The sequence below is a fragment of the Poecilia formosa genome, unplaced genomic scaffold (assembly GCF_000485575.1).
Source record: "Poecilia formosa unplaced genomic scaffold, Poecilia_formosa-5.1.2 Scaffold89, whole genome shotgun sequence".
In the NCBI taxonomy this organism is placed as follows: domain Eukaryota; kingdom Metazoa; phylum Chordata; class Actinopteri; order Cyprinodontiformes; family Poeciliidae; genus Poecilia; species Poecilia formosa.
Window position 1 is genome coordinate 716,710 of NW_006800028.1, and position 21,694 is coordinate 738,403.

The 21,694-nt window shown below is 38.1% G+C and overlaps 1 protein-coding gene across 1 annotated transcript in view; it reads left to right on the forward strand.

Moving 5' to 3' along the window:
- Positions 1-202: 202 nt before the first annotated feature.
- Positions 203-21,694, forward strand: part of dmxl1 (Dmx like 1) — a 61,727-nt gene continuing 40,235 nt past the window's right edge. Inside the window, exons 1-19 of the mRNA XM_016674039.1 lie at positions 203-575; positions 2,831-3,068; positions 3,546-3,671; positions 8,155-8,232; positions 8,729-8,807; positions 9,780-9,921; positions 10,097-10,163; positions 10,255-10,439; positions 10,604-10,808; positions 11,106-11,289; positions 12,506-12,682; positions 12,768-13,003; positions 14,482-15,190; positions 15,515-15,636; positions 16,346-16,435; positions 16,788-16,890; positions 16,978-17,097; positions 18,060-18,275; positions 19,087-20,330. Coding sequence (XP_016529525.1) covers positions 2,982-3,068; positions 3,546-3,671; positions 8,155-8,232; positions 8,729-8,807; positions 9,780-9,921; positions 10,097-10,163; positions 10,255-10,439; positions 10,604-10,808; positions 11,106-11,289; positions 12,506-12,682; positions 12,768-13,003; positions 14,482-15,190; positions 15,515-15,636; positions 16,346-16,435; positions 16,788-16,890; positions 16,978-17,097; positions 18,060-18,275; positions 19,087-20,330 — 4,170 coding nt within the window. The 5' untranslated portion in view covers positions 203-575; positions 2,831-2,981. The remainder of the gene's footprint in view (positions 576-2,830; positions 3,069-3,545; positions 3,672-8,154; positions 8,233-8,728; positions 8,808-9,779; positions 9,922-10,096; positions 10,164-10,254; positions 10,440-10,603; positions 10,809-11,105; positions 11,290-12,505; positions 12,683-12,767; positions 13,004-14,481; positions 15,191-15,514; positions 15,637-16,345; positions 16,436-16,787; positions 16,891-16,977; positions 17,098-18,059; positions 18,276-19,086; positions 20,331-21,694) is intronic.

Here is a 21,694-nt window from a genome sequence, read left to right on the forward strand (position 1 = left end):
AAAGTCTGAATTTAATGCAAATGTGGGAAAAAATCTGAATTTTCTCTTTTTTCCAGTGCACCTATTCCTCTTTCGTATGATTTGAGTTATATTAATAGATCACATGACATTTCAAATAAAATTCAAGGCAGTTTAGCTGGAAATTCAGAGTGTCATGAATCGTCTTTTTTCTGGATGTAATACTGCAACTACAAGGCCCATGATGCACTGCGGCGACTCAGCCGTTATCATGACACATCTTCAACCTAAGGAAAAGCTTCCTCTCTGTATGAGCGTTTTATTTGTTAACCTTGGAGTAAGGGTGACCCCATTTGTCGCTGTTTGAGAAGTAAGCAGCTCCTTGTCTTGTCAGGCGGATAGTGTCTACCAATTAATGTGTGTCATAAGTTGTCTGGAGCTTCCTTAGACACGCTGGAGCTCGCTGAGAGAGAAAGCTTTACGAGCTAGTCGCAGCTAGCGCAGCTAAGTGAGGAGACCCGTAACGTCGGGGTGCTACATTCACCAAAAACAGCCGCTGACAGAAAGAAATGCTGACTTCACATCTATGGCGTTATGACGGAGAGTAAGAACAGAAGGTTTGTAGCGATTTTTTTCATTATGTCTGAATCTCAGTGAGTCTTTAAAACAGTGGGTAATGAGCTAAACTTGACAGCTAAGTTAGCGTCATGTTATAACTGAGTGAAAATGAAATTATGGTTGCGTGTTTGCTTTAAAGCAGGGAGATATGTTTGCATATTTTTGTTCATTTTTAAATGAAGACTGGTGACACTGTCGTGTATGGCGTTAGTTGTTCTGTTTAATGAGTTAGCTTGTGAAACGTTGTCACGTGAGATGGCACAACACAGGAAGCTCCTAGTCAACTCGTTTCATTATCTGCTGCATTTTACCAAATATTTCCTTGCTTACAGAGCTGCTCATTGCATAAGTATGAATAAATAAATACTTACCTCTTTTGTACAGTTAAAGTGTTACTTCTGTTATAAGTGACCTCAATTCGTGCTAGTAAATTAACATTATTTCTGTACTCGGTGTTCTGATATGTCAGTGTTTCTAGAAAGCTTGTAAAGGTTTTTGTAGCCCAAAGTGGTAAACGGGCTTTATCCTGACGTGGCATTGTCGGCTTATTGGCTCTTTTATACCTGCTTGGTAGTTTATTTTTTAATTTTTTTCTCGACCCAGTATACCCTTGTTGCACTGGACTTCGTCTCTGCAGCATGCAGTAGACTGAATATTCATTTTTGAAGTCTTTTATCTGTTTTATTACTTCATTATCAGTTAATAAGTTGACCTATATTTGCTTTAGTAATTTTATCAAACCACTGCCTCCCTATGTAGTCTAAGTAAACCTCTTGACAAGCTATTATCTAGAAAACACTTGATTTTAGATTCAACCTGTCGAACAGCATTCATACACCATTTTCACATTTTTTAGCCTTGGTTATTCGTAATCCATTAACAGAGGTGGATATTTAGTAGTTAGAAAACCTTAGGCACATTTTAAGAGGTTGACTCAGTTTTTAACATGTTTGTTTTTCTTTTCTTTTTATGTCATTTGTTTATGTATATTGTGAAACTTGGTTTATTTTAAAGTGCTTTAAACGTGGTATGTTCAGGTAGTGTATGAAACACTGAAAATAGTTAGAAGCAGTTGAATTCAGCATCCTGCTATGGGGATGCAGCCACCATGGAAGGTGGTTAAGTTAAAAGAAAGATGGATGGAGCTAAATGTAGGGGAATCCTTGAAGAAATATTGTTAGTGACTTGAGAATTAGATTAAATTTGATCTTTTAACAGCACAGTAACCCTGTAAATCTACAACCAGAGCAACAATGGTTATGGCGTACAATTTATATCAACGCATATTCAACTGTAGAATAACCAAGTCAAAGTGCCAATTAAGAATCTTTGGTGAGCATAGAAAATTGCTTGTTGAGACATCCAATCGTTCTCAGCTGGAGCTGCTTTGGAGAGAAGAAAATGCTAAAAATGTCTGACTCTTAAGGTGAAAAGCTGGTAAAGACAAAATACTCGCAGCAGAAATTGTTTCTGTTTCTGCAAAGTCTTGACTCCAGGGCTGAATGTAAATGCACCACACATCTTGTGTGGAACCATGGGTCCCCCCTTCACAATTATGAGCTATTGGACTATATTACATAAATACACTGCAACTGTGCAGCTCGGATGTAAAAAAAAAAACAAAAAAAACACGGAAAAGTTAAAGTGTTATGAGTGCTTTTGAAGGGACTGTATGTACTGAAGCCTGTTCTGATGACTATGAACAGTTCTCGTCTGTGTAATTTATCACTTGCACAGCATCAGCTATCAGCATCACCTTGTTCAATCACCTTCTGAAGCTTTGTGAAAGCTCTCCTTTAGTTTCACCCCTCCAGCTTTGGTCAATCAGGTTTATATGCAGGCCCACCACTTTCTCACTAATGAAGCTGGCTGCATACTTTAAGTAAAATATCCCTTGATCATAACCTCTAACAGCATTGCATGTGTCAGAGATATGCAGTTGAATTAATGGGGTAAAATGGGAAGCTTTGATCTACTGTTCAGCTGTGTGATTACTTGAAAGTTTGCTTCTCTTATTTTGAGAGGATAAAAGTCATTTCAGGACAAATGAACATTTAGAAAATAGTAAAACTTTAACAGATGTAGATAAATTGTAAGCTCAAGCTCATATTTTGTCTATTCTATATAATAGTACTGATAACAATGTTAGGAAATCATTATGTGTGACACATTTTTATTCATATGTCTATGTAAACCAGATTGTTGTTGAACGTATTTATTCTGTGTCTACATCCTTTTGTTCTTGTCCTCGCAGCAGGTCTGCAGGAATACCGGCGTGAGTTTACAGGTCACAGGCAAGGATGAGCGGATCCCTCCCGTGGTTTCCCATGAATCTCGCCTGGAGTTGGAGCGTGTTGTGAAAGGAGAGCAGTGGGAAGACCACACGTGGACGGTCAGCAGCAGTCATGAATCTCCATCAAGTCCTTACAGGGGCTGTTAACCCCGGGGACAATTGCTTCTCTGTTGGGAGTGTAAACAATGTGCCTTTCACGGTAAGATATGTCAAGCTCTGGAAATATTTCCCTTTCAGCATTTAGATGCTCTAATTCTCAGAGGAGGTGCTAAAGTGATCAGTTGGGGAGCCAAACGTAACTTTCAATCTATGGGGAAAAAAAGAAAGAAAACTAATACTGTTGGGCTTTAGTTTTAGCATCTAGAAATGTTTTTTAGTTTGGTTATGATATTTTTATGGATGATCTGGGTGTAAATATTGGCAGATAATGACAGTGTTCAAACAGTACTTAATTTCTGAATGAACAGCAGCCTGAGATCCATCTGTAAGAGGCTCCGTCACTGTGAATCACGGCTCATGTGAACCACAGAAATAGAGCAACTAAATCTAAGTGACGGATAATTTTTTCCTGTGTGCAAAATGCAACCACAAATGCAGGTCAACTGACCCTTCATACAGCTCTGGGTATATTTGAGTGTCCTGATTACCCTTGTCTCCTTTTGTTGTTTCTGTATAGGCTTATGCGTCAGGTTGTGACGTGGTGGTTTTAGGAAGTAATTTTGAGCGGCTGCAGATCATCCCGGGGGCCAAACATGGGAATATCCAGGTCGGTTGTGTCAACTGCTCACAACGAGGTGGACAGGTAAGAATTCAAAGACATACAAAAGCAATGTTTTTGTTGTAGAAATGGATATTTACAGGGTTTTTTTTTAATATGTGGTGATATTAGTTAGTTATAAATTTATTAAATTTACACATTTAGTTAAAAATGTTGTGTCCAGTGACTGGTCAATGATTTGTGCTTACAAGATTGCATTCGCATGATGCAATTTTTTTTATATCTTTTTACTGATTTAACATTTTTATAACGGATTCATTACTTAGAGTTGGCCAATAAGCAGCATTTTCAAATATATCAGATTTTCATTTTTATTTCAAAAAATTCTTTTTTATCATTATTATTTTTTTTAATTTTACATCAAATTAAAAAAAATTTACATTTTATTTATTTTTTAAACACAAACATCAGTTTGTGTTTTTTCTACACGTGTTCCCTGGCCTCCAACAGGTGTGCTCTGCTCGCACAAGGGGTTACGTCAACCGTGAAAACTCAAACATCCTGTTTCATCGAGGTTAACTTACCGCTACTGTTTTGGAGCTAGTGTTGATTTAAAACTGGTCTTGTTCTTCTTTTTTCTTCTTTTTTTTTTTTTTTTTTTGATCGAAATATGTATATAAAGACATGTTTTTGTCACATATTTGTATAACCTTCACGGGACTCTGGCACTTATTTTATTCCACTTGAAGCACTGAACAGATTGAATATTGTCAGATTTGTTCCCATTTGGGAAAAACTGAAATGTTTCCTTGTTTCAGTTTCCAAAATATACAAATTTACTTTTTCTTTTTAGACTTTAACAATTATTCTGTCTTCAGTTTACTAGTCAAATATATAAATGATGAAAATGACAGTTAGTTGCAGGATCATGCATACCTAATCATCTTGTGCTTAGTTGAACTCAGACTAATTTAGTACATTTATTTAGCAACAACTCACATCTGTAATTAGGCTTTCTTTCATGTTGAAAAATAAAACTGAGAGGCAGGTTTTCTTTCCCCTTGTCCCTCCTTATGAGTTTGTTGGTAAGATCAGTCTCAGAGCGATCATGCATATCTGACGCCAATTTGGGTTAAATGTCTGAAGACAAAGGATTTTTTTTTTATATGCCAACTGGATCAGTTCAGTTCAGCACATTAGTTGGAAGCTTTGTTGTTCTCTTACATGTTGACAGCATGTTTGCTATAAATGCTTCTGTTGGCAACATCAAAGGGTGGCTTAATTAACTTTAGCATTTCCTCCAGTAACTGAGGATGGGGAAAAATACAATGACTAGCTGTAAAGTATTCAATTTCCAAAGCTGGATTTAAGTGCTCAAAACTGAAAGAGACAAAATGGGCTGTTTGAAGATTTGAATATAGAAAAACTAAATATTTTTCAGCTTTTTTTGTTGTTTTGTTGAAGTTGGTGCATACAGATGCTTTTTTAGCTAGCTTAATTTGTTGCAGATCTTTAAATAAATGTCTTCTTCGACAATCAGACAGCCTTACATGAGTTTTTGGTGCTTGCATAACATAAACTATTCTGAGACTTTTCTCACCTCACTCAGAAATTTTTAATCCTGCCTTGAGAGTTTTTCAGCCTACAACCCATTTGTAGGACAGTCATACTAACGGCTGTTAAGATGACAGGTGTCATTAATCCATACTCTGATCCTGAAAGAAGTTTAGCTTGTTTTTACTTGAGGGAGCCTTTGTATCAAATCCAATATGTGAGGCGTCACAGTCACATGTTTCAATGTGTGAATGGCTGTGAAACTGCTGAGGAGAAAAGTAAAAAGTAAAACCTCCTCTGGGAAATGTTTTCCTTTTCTGATTGCTTCCTCCGCTTGTCTTTTGAACCACATGTTTCTTCTGTGCCTAAAGTAAGTGCACTATTGTCCTTAAAAACCCCCTCTGTCCTGGAGATGTAGATGAACAGATAGATCTGGACATGAGGAGTTGGCTCTTCTGTGTTGTACAATGTGTTTGTATAGCTGCCATTTCATTTTTACTAACATGGAAAGGTCTGAACACACCTCACTGCATTGGGCTGCACATAACTCTGCTAAACATGTGTGTTGGCCTGATTTTATTCAGAATTTGTCACAGGAATCTGAGATTATATTAATATATGAATCTGTCATATATTAATATATATATCTATATATAGATATATATATGACGTATGATGCACGGTGGTATAGTGTGAAAGTGATCAGTAAATTTGAGGTTGTGGCTTTGCTGTGGAAAGTAGCTTCGACTCCAGCTGCAGTCCAAGTTTCCAAAATTATTAACTTAGTTTCACACTTATCTCATAGCAGCCATTTTCCCTGTTGCTTTGCACATTTTTCTACCAATTTTTCCTTCCACTGAACCTTCTACAACTATTTTTATATATAGCACTCTGTAGAAAGGCTTTACATTCCTTTATATTCAAATTTTTGAATTTTTGGGTTTTCATTCATCTGAAACCAATAAACGCCCCAAATACGTTCTGATCTATTATAATAGCTTGTTGTACATTTTTGTTGCCTTGGTGCTGAATTGTTCTCTATAAATACTTGTGCCTTCTACCTGGTCTACTAACTACAGGCTGGTTGTTGGATAAAGGTGCACATACTCAGAATGGTGATTCCCTGAATTTCTGCAAGGCTTGACAGAGCGGCCCATCCTTAATTCTTGGACAGCATTCTCGGTTCCTTTTTATTGAGTAACTCAGGTGTCACTTTAAAGGGCAAATCTGAGATTATACTGAAGAAATTAAGCAATAAATTATCTGTAGTGTGGATCTTTTAATTGTGGATGGTAGGCGGGTTAAACAGCAGACCAGCCTGATGTGATTTCAGATTAATAAAAGCTGCTGGGTCATGCTTTTGCTGCTCTGCTCGTGATGTTTAATCCAATTATCTTGGGTCAGAAGTAACTACACGTGCCTCCAGAATGGCCTAGCGTCTGTTTAGGAATGCAAGAAAATTGGCAGGATTGCCAGTTGACCTTTGCCATCCTCTGCCCACTTTATAGAGCATTTCTGCACTATTGCATCAAAAGTACTCACACTTTATCCATGATAGACTACATTTTGTTGGTATCACTGACCTCTGTATGCGTTCCAAATGATTTCTGTTTAATTATTATTCAATATAGTTAAAAAAGAGACTTTCCTAGAATTAGGAAAGTCTCTTTTTAGGGTCTTTTTTACCCTCTTTTTGTTCAGGTCTCATTTATGTAAATCAGCATAAAGGTAGAATATTAAAGCAACATTGCAGAGATGTGGAAATAAATCTGCTTTTAAAAGCAGTAAAAATAGGTCCCAGCGGTCATGTCATTACAAAAGCATCTTATTATTATTTTTTTTTTTAGTTTTGCACTACATTGCTATTTTAATATTGAACCTAAAAAATGAATAACAGTCCTAAGTACAGTTATTACATAGCAACACACAGGAAATGTACTTTATAAAAATACTCTTTTAAAGCTGCAGTTGTAAAAAATGTGACTTCCACTTGATTGTGATTAAATGTTTTAATTTTAAAACGACATGGATGACTTTAAACAAAGAGCTTTCATTTTTCTTTATCCAGTCTGTTGTCTGTCTAGAAGGATTCCCGTGTGACTGAGCTTTAGCACATGATCGCTTGTAGACTTCCTAGCATCCACAATCACACACATGAGTGCTTCACTCATTCTGTTTCTGGCTTTCAGCACGCCATTTACATTTTGCAAATTTTCATTGCAAAATTATCATGTGTTGGATTAGAGATTTTAGATAGTTGCATAATTGAACAACATTGCAGGGTTTCCACCAGAAAACTTGCCATGCCCGGTGGGCGGGCTTTTGTATTAAAATATGTTAAGTTGACAGGAAATGTAAAAATATTACTGGGTAAAGTATTTAGCTTGAAAGATATCTGCAATTTTGTTTTTATTTGCTTTTAGAGTAATGGCTTCCTCCTCACTGAGGGAATTTTCATCCCATGTTGGTACAGGACACTGAAAATTGTTCCCAAGCATGAGCCAGACTTGCAGCTCCACATTTCTCTACCTGATATCTTGACAGTTTTTATTTTGTTTTACTTTTCTATTGTGTCAAACAAGAAAGCGGTATTTTCCAGGTGTGGCCTTATAATGCATCCACGGGTGTGCCTCCAGTTAACTCAGACCTATCAGTTAACCAAACAAAGGTTTCCAAAACCATGACATCATTAATTGTGCTGTCTCTTGTTGTTTAAAGAGACAGTAATCATTCTGTATGTCAAAGTTCTGATCTTGGAGATGGCAATGAATTAATTTCTTATACATTCTCTCTCTTGCATAATTGTACTTTTAAACAATCAGAGATCATTTTGGTAATCCTAACTGACATAAAACAAGAGATGTTTGGCCTAATTTAACTTCCAACAGTAAGAAGAAAAAGTATTTTTATTTGGTACATGTAAACTTCTGGTTTCAATAGTATTTTCTTTTTAATCACTCTGTTTCAGTCAGAAAAGAGTCTAATATCACATTGCTCTCCCTTTTTCTGACAGATTGCATCTTCCTATGGAAGCATTGTTTGTGTCTTTGAGCCAGTTCACCTCCCAGATCAAAAGTGCACATCATCATCTGTAAGTAGTTTGTGATTTCTATTCCTTTCCACTCATGCTTGTGTTCAGATGATTTAAAAAAAAGGATTACATTTGATAGATATTGGAAGTTGATCAGAGAAATGTTGCTCCAATGTGCATTAATGCAAAGATATTCTTTGATTTTTTTATTTACAATGTTCCATAATCATGTGTGAATATCTCTTCAGTCAGAGCGACTTAGCTCAGAGTTACCATGAAAAGCGTTAAGAAGTGAAGTGACGTTGGTCACATTCAGTGCCTCCACAGAGGTTCTCTGGTTTTATGTCATCATATGACATAAAACCAGAGAACTCACATGTCACATCTCAGGACATGCGAGTCCTGAGATCACATGTGACTCTCAGGACTCTGTTAGTTTTTGTTCACCTTTTTGCACGTCTGAAGTAGCTGAAAAAAGGGAAGGAACTAATTTTAATCACTTTCTGTTTGTAATGTGAATGTCTTACTACACTTATTGTTCTTATCCTCTGTGCAGAAACTAAGCTGCCAATGGCAGAAGACTGGTCAGTTTGTTTTAGAGTCAATGGTACGAAACCTGGCTTGGCATCCCACAGGTACTTTCACATATCTATCAGTCATGATGTTAAAATTTAGGGCAAGTTTCTTAAAAATGTTAAATCAACTATTTAAATCTTATTTGCAACTTGCAGATATTTATTTTTATTAAGAACCAAAACTGAGAATATATTCTTTAAAAAAAAAAAGGGAATATATACCTACATTCAATAAACTTGAATATTATCAAAAGGTTGATTTTTATTTCCATAATTTAATTCAAAATGTGAGACTAATGTCTAGATTTGATAACGGGAATATGATTCATGCATTTGTTTTTGTTAATTTGGATATTTATGGCTTACAGCAAAAAATAAGTCAGGAAATTACCTTTGGTACCATGGCAGGCGCCAACCCATGCTGGAAAATGAAATCGGCATCTTTATAAAGTTTTTTTTTTTTTTCTTTCTTTCTTTCTTTTAAATAAAATGTACTGGTAGATAGCTCTACTTTCATCTGAAACGAGTTCTTTGAAGCACTGAAGGCTACATTTGTCCTTGTTGCTTGTGCACATTTTTCTACCACACTTTTCCTTCTGCTAAACTTTCCACTAATATTCTTGGATATAAGCAGCCTTTGACAGCCAGCTTCTGTACCAGGAAGCTAACTTACCCTGTTTGTGGATGGATTCAGTGACTTGACTCAATACAGCAGTCATGTCAGCAATGTTTCTCATGATGGTATACACCAAAATATGACTATAAGATATTATTTCAGCATTGATGCTTGTCTGGGTTTTCTTTAGCTGTAAGCCACAGATATCCGGTTTAGCAGAATATAAATGCTCGAAACATATTCTGTTTTGTAAAGAATCCATATATACAATATACCTTTTGAACTGTAAAGAAATCAACTACTTCATGATATTCAAATTTATTGGGATGCACCTGCTACAGGTTACAGATAAATTCATGTTGGAATGAACATGGAATGGTAACTGTACTGAAAGAAGGTCTACTTTACGTGTGCAGGTGGTACTCTGTTAACTGGCTCTAGTAGCCTTCAGTTATGGTCCAGTGCTGATGGGAAAGATGAAAGTGAAGAAAAGGGAAAACGGACAAAAGCCACCCGACCAGACTCTAATTCTACCTGGAGATGCATCTGGCAGAGCAAGTAAGAAATGAGCAGAAAAATTACGTTGTTACAGAACTACTTACGGTTTATAACCTTTAGCTGCTTTCATTCTGATGTACACTTTGTGATTTATTTTTTACATTCTTGTCATGTGCTAGTTTATGCTTTTGAAAAACAAATCAATTTAGACTGATTTTATTTTGTTTTTCTTAAGGACTGCCTCTCCAGTCAGTTTTATAAAGTTCTCACCTGATGGACAGTTCTTTGCTACTGCAGGACAGGTACGCGTGTACACTTACAAACTATTATTAAAGTTACTTGGCTTCAACTTCAATTGCAGGACTTTAGATTGATTAATGTGGGTGTTTTCAGGATGACTGTCTAGTGAAGGTTTGGTACAGCACAAACAAGTGGAAGTCATGTGTTGCGGAGCTGTTTACTCCTCCAGAGGCCAGTGTGACTGTGCAGGGAGAGCTGACCTTTTCCTTCATCTACTTGGCCCATCCTCGCTCCGTTACGGGGTTCTCCTGGAGGAAGACTAGCAAGCACATGCCACGGTACGATGAAATAAGAAACATTACACTTAAACAGCAAAAAAAAAATTCTCCCACTGTGTTCCTGGATGACTCATATAGGTTAAAGCAGGAAAACAAACTAAACCAGATAGCAGAACTCCTTCCTTGCTGTTATCTAATTTCTCATTTCCCTTTTTTCCTAACAGAGGGGCAGTGTGTAATGTTCTGCTCACCTGCTGTAAGGACAGCGTCTGCCGACTGTGGGCAGAGACGCTGTTGCCAGGCGACAGCCTCATCTCCGGTTACCATAGCAGCCATCTTTTTGGCCCACAAGGGGAAACGGTCAACTCTGCTGGCTCCTCTTCGAAGCACACCTGCAATGGGAAATCGGCAGGAATGTCTTCACAAGAGGTATGTCATTCTAGACACTGATAACATTGAAATTACAGCTGATATGGTAAACTTGTAATAGTTAAGAGAAATAAGTAACTTTGGAAAAGAAATGGGAAAAGAGAAATCACGGTAGACGTGTTGTGGACTTCTGATGAGGGAATTCAGTAATCTGATTCAGATGTGCCAGAGAAGGGATGCATGTAAAAATTGCAAGATGGAACAAAGTAATATGTCTTTATTCATTAAATATAAATTATATATCTGTTGCTAATGTCTGAACTTATTCGCTCAATAATTTATGGTTTATCCTAACAGTTAAGTTTCCAGGAATCATGGCATTCCTCGTCTTACCGGGATATTCCTCAGCCGTCTCTGACTGGCTGCCTGCCTCATGATCAGAACCAACACCATAACCACAGGAGGAGCAGCAACAGCGGGACGCCTCACGCCAACGCGCTCTGCCACTTCCACATCGCAGCCAGCATTAACCCAGCCACAGGTTTGAATCCAAGCTATTCATTTGTTGTTGTTTTTTTGTGAGGCATTTAAAGTTGGACCATTGTTGAAAAGTATGAAAATCACAATATCCTGGAATTTAATATACAGTCGTATGCTTATTTATGTTACCATTGATGATTATGGCTTGCAGCTAATTAAATTTACTTCTTCAGAAAATTTGAGTACTGCGCAAGATTTTTTTAAAGCAGGATTTTTAATAGAGGAATGTTATTTCATGACCATGATGTTGCCAGTCAGTTTTAGGAAAGACTGCTGACTTGACAGTTTATCATGGAGGCTGAGCCAGAAGAGATTATTGCAATAAAACATCTCTTACCTGGACTGAGATGAAAAAAAACTGGACTGTTCCTCAGAGTTCCAGATGCCTCTTTTAAATAAAAACTAAATGTTTAATTTTGTTTAGAAAAAAGGCTAAAGAATTTGGCAATGCAGACAAACTAGGAGATGCAATAAAAGCAACGTTGACTTCCTTAATACAGGCTGCCATCCTGCATTGATGCAGTAATTCATGTAAACTGAGTCCCAATCAAATATTGAGCTCATATACTCTATAGGAAGTGGACAGATTTTTCAGGAAGTCAACACTTGTGTATTAAAAATCCTTTTTTGTCTTTCACTGAATTTTAAGGTTTTCTGTAGGCCAGAATCAGCAACAGTAACAGAAATAAAGACTTGGAACATATCAGACTGTGTATAATAATTGCAAATTTATAATTATTTTCTTTGATTACTTCAACAAATTAACATTTCAATAACATTATTTTTATTGAGTTATTAAAACACTCATTTCCCAGGTTCTGACTGTATAAAGTACAGTCAAATAAGTCAGATGAAATATCTACGGATGTCTTGCTGCATACTAAAGTTTATTTTTATGTTGCTTCTGGCTGTTTATTCACCATCTCAGTGAGTTCTGTGCTGAGGGCAGCTCAGAGTAGCTGAGAGCATTTTGTTCCTTTCCTGTTTTTTGTGGAACAATCTAATTTGACCCGAGTCTGGGCAAAATCTTTTAGATTGCTTCTGCCTCAAGGCTGAGAAATGCTGTAGGAGTTTATTTGCATGCTTGAATTGTTAAACTGTAGAAAACCACAAACCATATTTGCATCTCTTTAAGGTAATCTGTTTGGACAGATTTAGTGTTTTTCAAATGTTAAATGTAACAATTTGTTTTTCCGCTCTAATCTATTTTTCTCTAGACATTCCTCTGCTGCCTTCCATCTCTGCTCTGAGTGCGGTGGACGACGAGGAACCCGGCAGTCTGTTTACCGTCCACTGGCTCAACAACAAAGAGCTTCACTTCACTTTGGCCATGGAAGTCTTCCTGCAGCAACTTGGAGGGAGTTTGGAACAGAGGAATGAATCCTCTAATGAAGGTTCAGTAAATTATTTCCAATCTGTAAAATATGTTGCATGTTACAGTAAGGAGATTAGTTCACCAATGTCTGCATTCAATTTCAGAGCTTGATGATGAAGAAAACTCCGACGAAGAAGAGAACAGACCAAGTGACCACCAGGGCCCTGAAGGTGGGGAGCTTCCCGTAGCAGCTGTGGAGCATCAGGTGGACGTTTTGTTAGAGGAGTGGAATAAAGGGGCTGACATGCTGTTCAGTATTCACCCGCTGGACGGCTCTCTGTTGGTCTGGCATGTCGACTGGTTAGATGAATACCAGCCAGGCATGTTCAGGCAAACTCAGGTACATAACTCTTAATTTTGTTTTATTACACGTTTGTTTTTTATGAGTCAGGTTTGCAGCATTTTGTAGAGGTATTAATACTCCTTGACTTTTTACAAATTTTGTCAAATTTCAACCACAAACTTCAGGTTATTTTCAGAGTTTTGTAGGTTTGACTAAATGCTCAAAGTGAACGTTTGTCAGACTTATTTGGTGTTGCACACTAAACTGCTCAATTAGAAACTACATTGACATCAAACTGTCCCCTATGCAACACAAAGCTGAGGAGGTTGAGGGGTGGCGCCATCTTGTAGACCCGAGTCATATTTCGAAGAGTGTTTGACAGAAGAGATTAAAAAATGTAGAGACTTGCCCATTCTTTGCCGTTAAAAAGCTTAACTGTATTAGATTGGGTTGAGCGCTATTAATTTCCACGTCTTGCAAAAAAAAAGAAGTAAATTTATTTAGCTTCCATCAAATGGATATGCTTTGATTTAAATCTGCTTCAGGTGTATGTTTTGGGTTAAATGAGCTGAAATTATACAGCTCTTTTCTAGTCATATCATCCACTCAAAGCCCTTTGATTTACAGCCACTTTCATCCAAACTTTTATTCACACACTGATCCACAGATCATTTAGCAACCTGGGTTTAAGTGCCAGGAAATTATCAGCAGGTAATGAGAGAACGCTTGAATTAAACCCACATCATGATTCTTCTACCACCATATTTTACTTTAGTGATGTGCAATGACAATTTTCTGAGGCACACTGAATTTGTTAAATAGGTCAGAAAGTTAAATTAAGTTGTATCCAACTGAGAACACAATTTCTGTGTCATCTATGTGGTTTGTGGCAAACTGTAGTATTTCTAGTTGCGTTCTTCCAACACTGGCTTTTATTATTGCAATTTCACAAGGAGCAGATTTGTGGAGTATATGACTTGTGTATGTGCTGTTGAAAAAGGTTCACCATCACAGAATATGGGGAAAAAACATAAAAATGTCTGCAAGGCTCTATATGTTAGACCTCTGATGCTGCCGTTTTTGACACTTTGAAGCCTATAAGGAAGATGGGCAATTGCGAGAGAAAAATTTCACTACCTAAATAAATTAAGACTTTATCAACAGTAGGGTTATTTATCCAGAAATTAAAATGAGTTGGCTTTTCTATTAATGCTACTGATATCAACATAAATGAAGAAAATAAAAGGAAGCAAAAGAAGCAGCCAGTGTCCCTTGTGTCTTCATTATTACGAGAGTGGCTTTTTCTTTCATTTTGCCACTTTTTGCTGGAGAGAAGAATTTTTGCCTTTTCATTTTGTTTTAAGATAAAAGTTAATGATCCCATGTGTTATCTGTGAGCTCCCAGTGTCCCTAAAACAGTTTCAGCTCTGGAGGAACTTTTTCCTCTTGTTGAAACAGATTTTCTTGCCTTATGATTCAAATTGAGCTTCAAGTTTTCCTCATTCCAGACTGCAATTCTTCTGTTTCTCTCCCAGGTGTCGTTTGTGTCCCGCATCCCAGTAGCGTTCCCTACAGGCGATGCAATCTCCCTGAGCCACAGTGTGGTCATGTATGCCTGCAACAAGAATGTGGATCTGGCAATTCAACATGGCAGACAGCGGCCGCCCGGGAGCTCCTTGTCTCAAACCAAATCTGCTCTGATAAGCTACGGGAGTCTTGGGAAAGCTGCCCCCAGCAGCAGCCTCAGACTGAGCATTTTCACCCCTAACGTCCTCATGATCTCCAAACACGACGACGGCTCGCTGAATCAGTGGGCGGTCAGTTTTGCGGAGGACTCTGCTTTCTCCACTGTGCTCAGCATCTCTCACAAATCACGCTACTGTGGTCACCGTTTCCACCTCAATGACTTGGCCTGTCACTCGCTGCTCCCTCTCCTCCTCACCACCTCGCACCACAACGCCTTGAGGACGCCAGAGGCAGACAGCATCCTGGCTCCTGCGGAGGCCTACTCCACCAGTGTCCCGTCTTTCTCTCATGGGTCACGACCCTCCCGTGTGTCCCTCGGAGGGGTTTCCCAAGATCCCAATGCCATCTACAGCGAGCTGATTCTGTGGAGGGTGGACCCGGTTGGGCCGCTGTCTCTATCAGGCGGGGTCTCAGAGCTGGCCAGGATCAATTCCCTCCATGCGTCAGCGTTTGCTAATGTAGCCTGGCTTCCCACACTCATTCCCAGCAGCTGCTTAGGTGAGATCTGATTCTCACCTCTCTTACAGATCACATTTATAGTAAACGCAGCCTTGTTTTGGTTTATGTTCAGTTCATTAATGAAAATTTTGAGTATCCATCTGGATTATAAGAGATCGATCTTTAAACATTAGAGTCAAGTTGGTAACTTTTCAACATTTTTGTGTCCATTTTACCCTCATTTGTATAAATATTTTTGTAAAAGCAACAATTTTCATAAATGGAATCAAATTTAAACTTTTTTGTTCACTACTGTTCAAATGTGAAATGTCTTTAATATTTAAGTGTTAAGTTGATATTAATGTACTTTCTTTCCATCATCAGGTGTGTACTGTAACTCCCCCAGTGCTTGCTTTGTGGCGAGTGATGGACAGTCACTCAGGCTCTATCAGGCTGTTATTGAGGCGAAGAAACTCCTGAGTGAACTCTCCAACCCTGAGATTTCTGTGAGTGATCCAAACTGTCACCTGTCTGGTTGCGTAGATTAGGAATATCAAAACGACTCCAAAGTGATTCAAACCTGCATTTTTTTCCCCCAAATATGGACACATTCTTATTTATATACATGTATTTCAAAATCAATATTGACCGTTTTCAAGTGGTTATATCATATAATGGCATAGCCAGCCACACGAGGCTGGCTATGCCTGCTTAAGCTATATTTATCCATTCAAAAATAAATCCAACCACATCTTTAATCAGTTCTGTACTTTTGATGTGTTTTTGTTTTAAAACATGATACAAATCAAATTTTCTACAGAAAATGAAAAAAGATTGTTTACTGCAAACCGAAGAAGAAGAAAAAAAAAACTAATTTATTTTTCTCAATTGAAACGAAATGTACAAAGTACAGTGATGTTTGTCTACTGATCCATCCATAATTAGCACTGAAATAGGTCATTACTATAGTATTAATGTGTTTTGTTTAAATATGACAACTGCTGATTACAGATAAAAAGAATAATAATAATTCAGTACCTAATGTTATATTCAGGTTTCCTACACAATCTGGAGAAGTTGAAAACCTTGATTTTCGTATTTACAGTTCTAGGGGGAAAAAAAGTGCGTGTGCATTCAACAGATCTCTTGTTTTCCCCATGATTTATGTGTGTCAAGGTAGTTATTTCTATTCATTAATTTATTATTTCATTTCAGAAATATGTTGGGGAGGTGTTTAACATCATCAGCCATCAGTCCACAGCAAAACCAGGCTGCATCATTGAGTTGGATGCCATTACAGACTTTGTAAGTATACATGAGATCTTGTAAAACATTTAATTCTTCTCACCACTGCTTTTTGTCTTTTATATTCTCATTGAATTGCAAAGACTTATTGTTAAAGTCTTACACATCTACATAAAAGTAGAATGATTATGCGTTTGTCTTGGCTGTAGATGCTTCAGAGCCGCAGCGTTCTGAAGTAGACAGGAGTCTGTCTTTAGAAACACAAGGATGTAGAGAAAATCTTTCCTTATTCCCAAAGGCAGTTTGTTTGAGCGATTACACACACATGCAGTCTTTTCTGTGTGTGTCTGCATAAAGGTGTAGGAAAATATCAGATTTATTTTTGATAACACCTGCTGCTGTTTCTCAACAGCAGGGGAAGGAGACCCAGCTCCTGCACGTCTTTGAGGAGGATCTGATCCTTGGCAGTATGAAAACAGAAGACACACAAGATACTCCTCAGTCTCCTCCTACTGGCATGACATTTTAATTTGTTTTAAAGATCGGTCTTTTGTTAAAGTGGAACAACATCTTATCTGTTATCGGTGCCCATTTCCCAGCAGGCTGCAGTAAGCCAGCCTTCTCAGGACGTTTTTTTCTGGTGGTGGTGGAACTGACGCCTACTGGCCGCTCCTTGCTCCACATGTGGCATCTGCATCTGGCAGCTTGTCCTGTCACAATAGGTGGGTACTTTGAGAAAATAAACCTTTTTAACTGCTTTGTAAGGTTGTGAGGATGTAGATTAAGTTTTGTATTATTGCACTAAATCTAAAATTAGAGACATTTGTGGCCTCAAAAGACTTGGTAATCTGTTGCTCTAAAGATTTAGATGGCAGTACTTATTGTTTGGTACTAAAATTTGTTGTTTTCCCAATCTTTGGTAAACGTTTTAGCACCCTCTTCCTTTTTTATTAACTTTATTTCTTTAACAAGCTTAGTGAGTCTCCTGACTCAGCTTTCAGTTTAGATATATGAAGGTCTTCATTCAGGTCATTTTTAACTAGCTGTCCAGAAATGGTCTAAGGACTGGATGCCTCAGTTGGAAGTAATTACAGATCCACAGAGTATCAAATCTACCATTTTAGATGAAAGTCATTACAAATAAAACATGTTTATTATTTAAAACGACTTCTTTGAGTTCTAGTCGGGATTTTGGCCACAACAAATCATGGAGTCTGTATTCATAAAGGTTTAAATGACTGGAAAAGTGAGTGGTCACAAATTGTAACAAAGACCACATGTGGGTTTTCTCAAGGCTCCATTTTTATTAGATTCATTATTTAGGAGCTCCTCCTCCCATAGATTAAGTACTGCAATGTGTGCTGCGATATTTATGTTGATGACGTACAACTTTTCTGTCACAGCAAAACAACATCTAGTCTTAATAATATGAACAAGTTGAGGAGTTATAGAGAAAGCTGCCGTAAACTGTAAAGGTCAAGGATTAATTTCAGTTCAGTTTAACATCTTCAAATCTAATTTTGATGTTCTTTTGTTTGATACTTATATTTTATGAATGGAGCTACACTAATAAATTTGCCTCGACTTAAAATCAATTATAATTCTTTGTGCATTGTAAATAAACCCAAGAGACCATTATTGAGATCTTAATCTTATTACCTTTTGTGTTTCCTTCCCCTTTTAGAGGAAGCTACAATTCAAAAAGAAATCAATGCAGCTTCTCCTATAACTGGCTCTCAGTTCGTCTTCGACATCCCCAGCTCTCCGGCACAGAAGAGTAAACCCTGCACTTCCAATTTACAGAGCGCCTGTCGTCTCAGCCTGACAACGCACATGCTGTGCAGCCAAGAAATGGCTCTACCGCAAGGGGTGGAAGTCATTAGCGTTACTCCTTCAGCAGGTGAGAAATAATGAGGACGCACTATCATGTATGAGAGAAGAGATTTGGAAACACTAAAACTTACATTTTAACAAGACATAAAAGAGTTTCTTAAATTAACACTTGTTTAAAGACAGAAGAAAATTATTTTTTTTGGAATTATAAAGATTTTTCTCATGTCTACCAAAGTCTTATTTGATAAACAAAGCAATTACAGTAAATGAAGCATATCCTGCTCTTTCATTAACAACATCTCTTTTCTTCATGTTTTAGTTTATTGATGTGGTTCTGTGAAAGAGGCTTTTATCAGTCTGGATTTTATTGGACTGATGGTAACAAGCAGAGCTGTTGTCAGACATGGGGGAAAAAACCAAGTTACGTCAATTATTTTTCACTGCTTCCACTGGCACTATTTTGGCTGTGATTCATAGGATCTTTGCCTAATAAAGTTCAGAAATAACAGGAAAAGGGAATTATCCAGAATTAAAAAAAAAATATATAACAGAGTTCTGGGTTGTGTAGTGAGCTTTAAAGGTACCTCTAGGAACTTAATAAGCTTGTATAGATTTAACCTAATGAACCTCAAATTGGTTCTTATTCCATATCTATATGGTTATGAGGAAATAAAACACTTTAATTTTGATTTCTGTTGTGTTAAGGGTAAGATGCCAATTAAGTAAGGTTCGGCTTTAAGTGAAAATGTATGCCTAGAAAATGCCATGTTTGGCAGATGTGGAGAAGATTTAAGCTTGTCTAACATGATTCAATTTTAGGGAAACAAGATTTTTCAAACTATTTGACTAATTCAGCTAATGCTGTGTTATCTCTTCAGGTCATCTGAGTGCATCATGTTCTCTGCCGTCGGGCCGTGTGCCTTATCTCCTTGCTACTTCCTGTTCTGATGGAAAGGTGCGTTTCTGGAGGTGTACTGCTTTGAAAACGGACCCGTCCAGTGTACACAGCTTGGTGTATCAGTGGGAAGAGTGGCCCCTGCTGGTGGAGGAGACTCATCCGAGCAGCAGCGCCGTGAGCGTGCCTGGTCGGCCCATCAAGGTCAGCTGCTGTCACTCTGGACGGATTGCTGTCGCCTACAGGCAGACGAACCCACCACTGAACTCAGCACCTCATCTGACCACTCACAGACTATTGCAGTCCCCTCCTGCCCTGGCATCCTCCCCCTTCTGCAGCAACACTCACATTACCCCAATGCTTACTCTACAGCCTTGTCAGAGTCTCGCGTTAAGCCCCAACTCAGCCAACACGAAGGAACCATCAGTCCATATCAGCACCTTTCAGTGCGAGTCCACTGGTGGTTCAGAGTGGATACTGGAGCAAACTATAGTCCTGGAAAGCACAGATCCCACAACTTTTTCTTCCACCAGCAACGGACATGCCAATATTCCAAATAGCACAGACTTCTCTACACTAAACGGAAACTGTCCTGGTTCTGCTAATGGGAGCCAGGTTCACTTGGACTGGGTTTCCCAAGAGGATGGGTCACACATACTGACTGTTGGCATTGGGACAAAGATATATATGTATGGCCGTCTCTCTGGGAAGCCTCCAGACTTAGGCCTGTCTTCTGAAACAAATAGAGACCAAAGTCTGTCTCGTCTGGTTCTCCTTCGATCCGTTAATCTGGTTTCCTCTGTTGAAGGCTCGTTACCTATCCCAGTGTCACTGTCCTGGGTTCGAGATGGGATCTTGGTAGTGGGCATGGACTGTGAAATGCATGTTTACTCCCAGTGGCAACCACCGGTTCCCCCCAAACCCAGCGTTGCGGCCGTCCAAGACACAGATGTCAGCAGCAGCATCTCCTCTATAGTCTCAGCTGTCAGACAGTGCCAAGAGGACGTTTTCACCACTGGTGCTCCCACAGCTTCTTTGACCCTTCCCAAACGATCCCTAACAAGATCAATGATGAGCCTGGCGCAGAAACTTAGTGGGAAGAAAACTGTTTATGACCTTCCTGTAGAGATGGAAGACTCCGGACTCTTTGAAGCGGCTCACCAACTCTCTCCTACTCTGCCTCAATACCATCCTGTTCAGTTACTGGAGCTTTTGGACCTGGGGAAGGTAAAAAAAAATCCTCTGATTCTGTTTTTAGTTGATTCCTTTTTTTGGAGCAATAATTTCAAGGTAATGTTCTGTTACTACAGTGTTCATTCATCTGAAACTGTGCATTACAAGCAAACACTATTAATTTTCTTAAATTGTCTACACGTTTGTGAAAACATCATTGGTCCATATACTGTCCAAAATGATAAATTTAGATTACGAAGCATTTTTGTTGAACCAAGAAGATGGCTGACAGATGAGATGGGCAATTGTCAAACAAAATAAAGCTGGAAAGAAATGTAAAGAGGATCAGCAATGAAAAAAAAAAATCTATCATTTACATTTTAATAAAAAACTGCCTGTTGGAAAGTATTTAGACCCTTTTCATTAAACATTAGATGAATAATTTTGCGACCTTTTTAGCACTAAAACCTTCGTTTTAATTGCAGCACAGCAAAGTTTTCATTGTTATTTTGCTGATGAGCTTCTAATAGTTGAGGTTGTAAGCTCCACAGATCCTCCAATCAACTTCAGATCAGGAACCCGACGGGGCCGTGCCAAAAGCATTATCACTTTCAGTCAGAAGAAACGTATTGGTAAAATTAAAACTTTAAACCCAAACACACACAATGGTTATCAAGAATTTTTAGTGCATCTGCAAAACTTTAGATTAATCTGACAGGAGTTTTAAGCTAATTTCTCTTTAATCACCATAAATGACAACAAAATACTAAAAACCAAAAGTTGAGCTGTCCCAATAAAATATTTAGAGAAAAATCCAACCCAGTGATTTCTCAAAATCAGCACGAAACTTAGAGCTCCTTCCTTCTGCATTATTCTGAATACATAGTCAAATCCCCATGCTTATATAACATAGTTATGTATTAAAAAAACTGTATTGCAGCAAAGTTAGTTGTTTACAGAACAGATTACTGCTCATTAACTCTATATTTGCACAGCTGATAATGTAATATGCCCAACATCACATGATGACCTAATTTTCCTGCACTACAAGTTCCTTTTAAAATGAGTGACTGTATCCAGCTTCATGTTTAGTTGAAAAGAAGAAAGCAATAATTTTCTGTTATGTTTTAACATCATCTACAAAAGATCGTCAACATCTTCTCCTCCAGCATGATCTGCGGCAGACAAGATTCAACTCTTCAGAAGGCTAAAACAGAACAGCTTTGCTGTAAAGTTCCCTGCTAACCTTTTGTGGCTCAGCTGAAGTTTATTTTTAAACATCCGACTCACACTGAAAACTGCCGAGTCCTCTTTACCCAGAAACACCTGCAGATTAAACCAACACATCGTCTGAGAGCTTAGCAGTTAAACAAAAGCATGCAAGATTTTCTGAGAGAAGTAGTAGTTCAATTCAACGT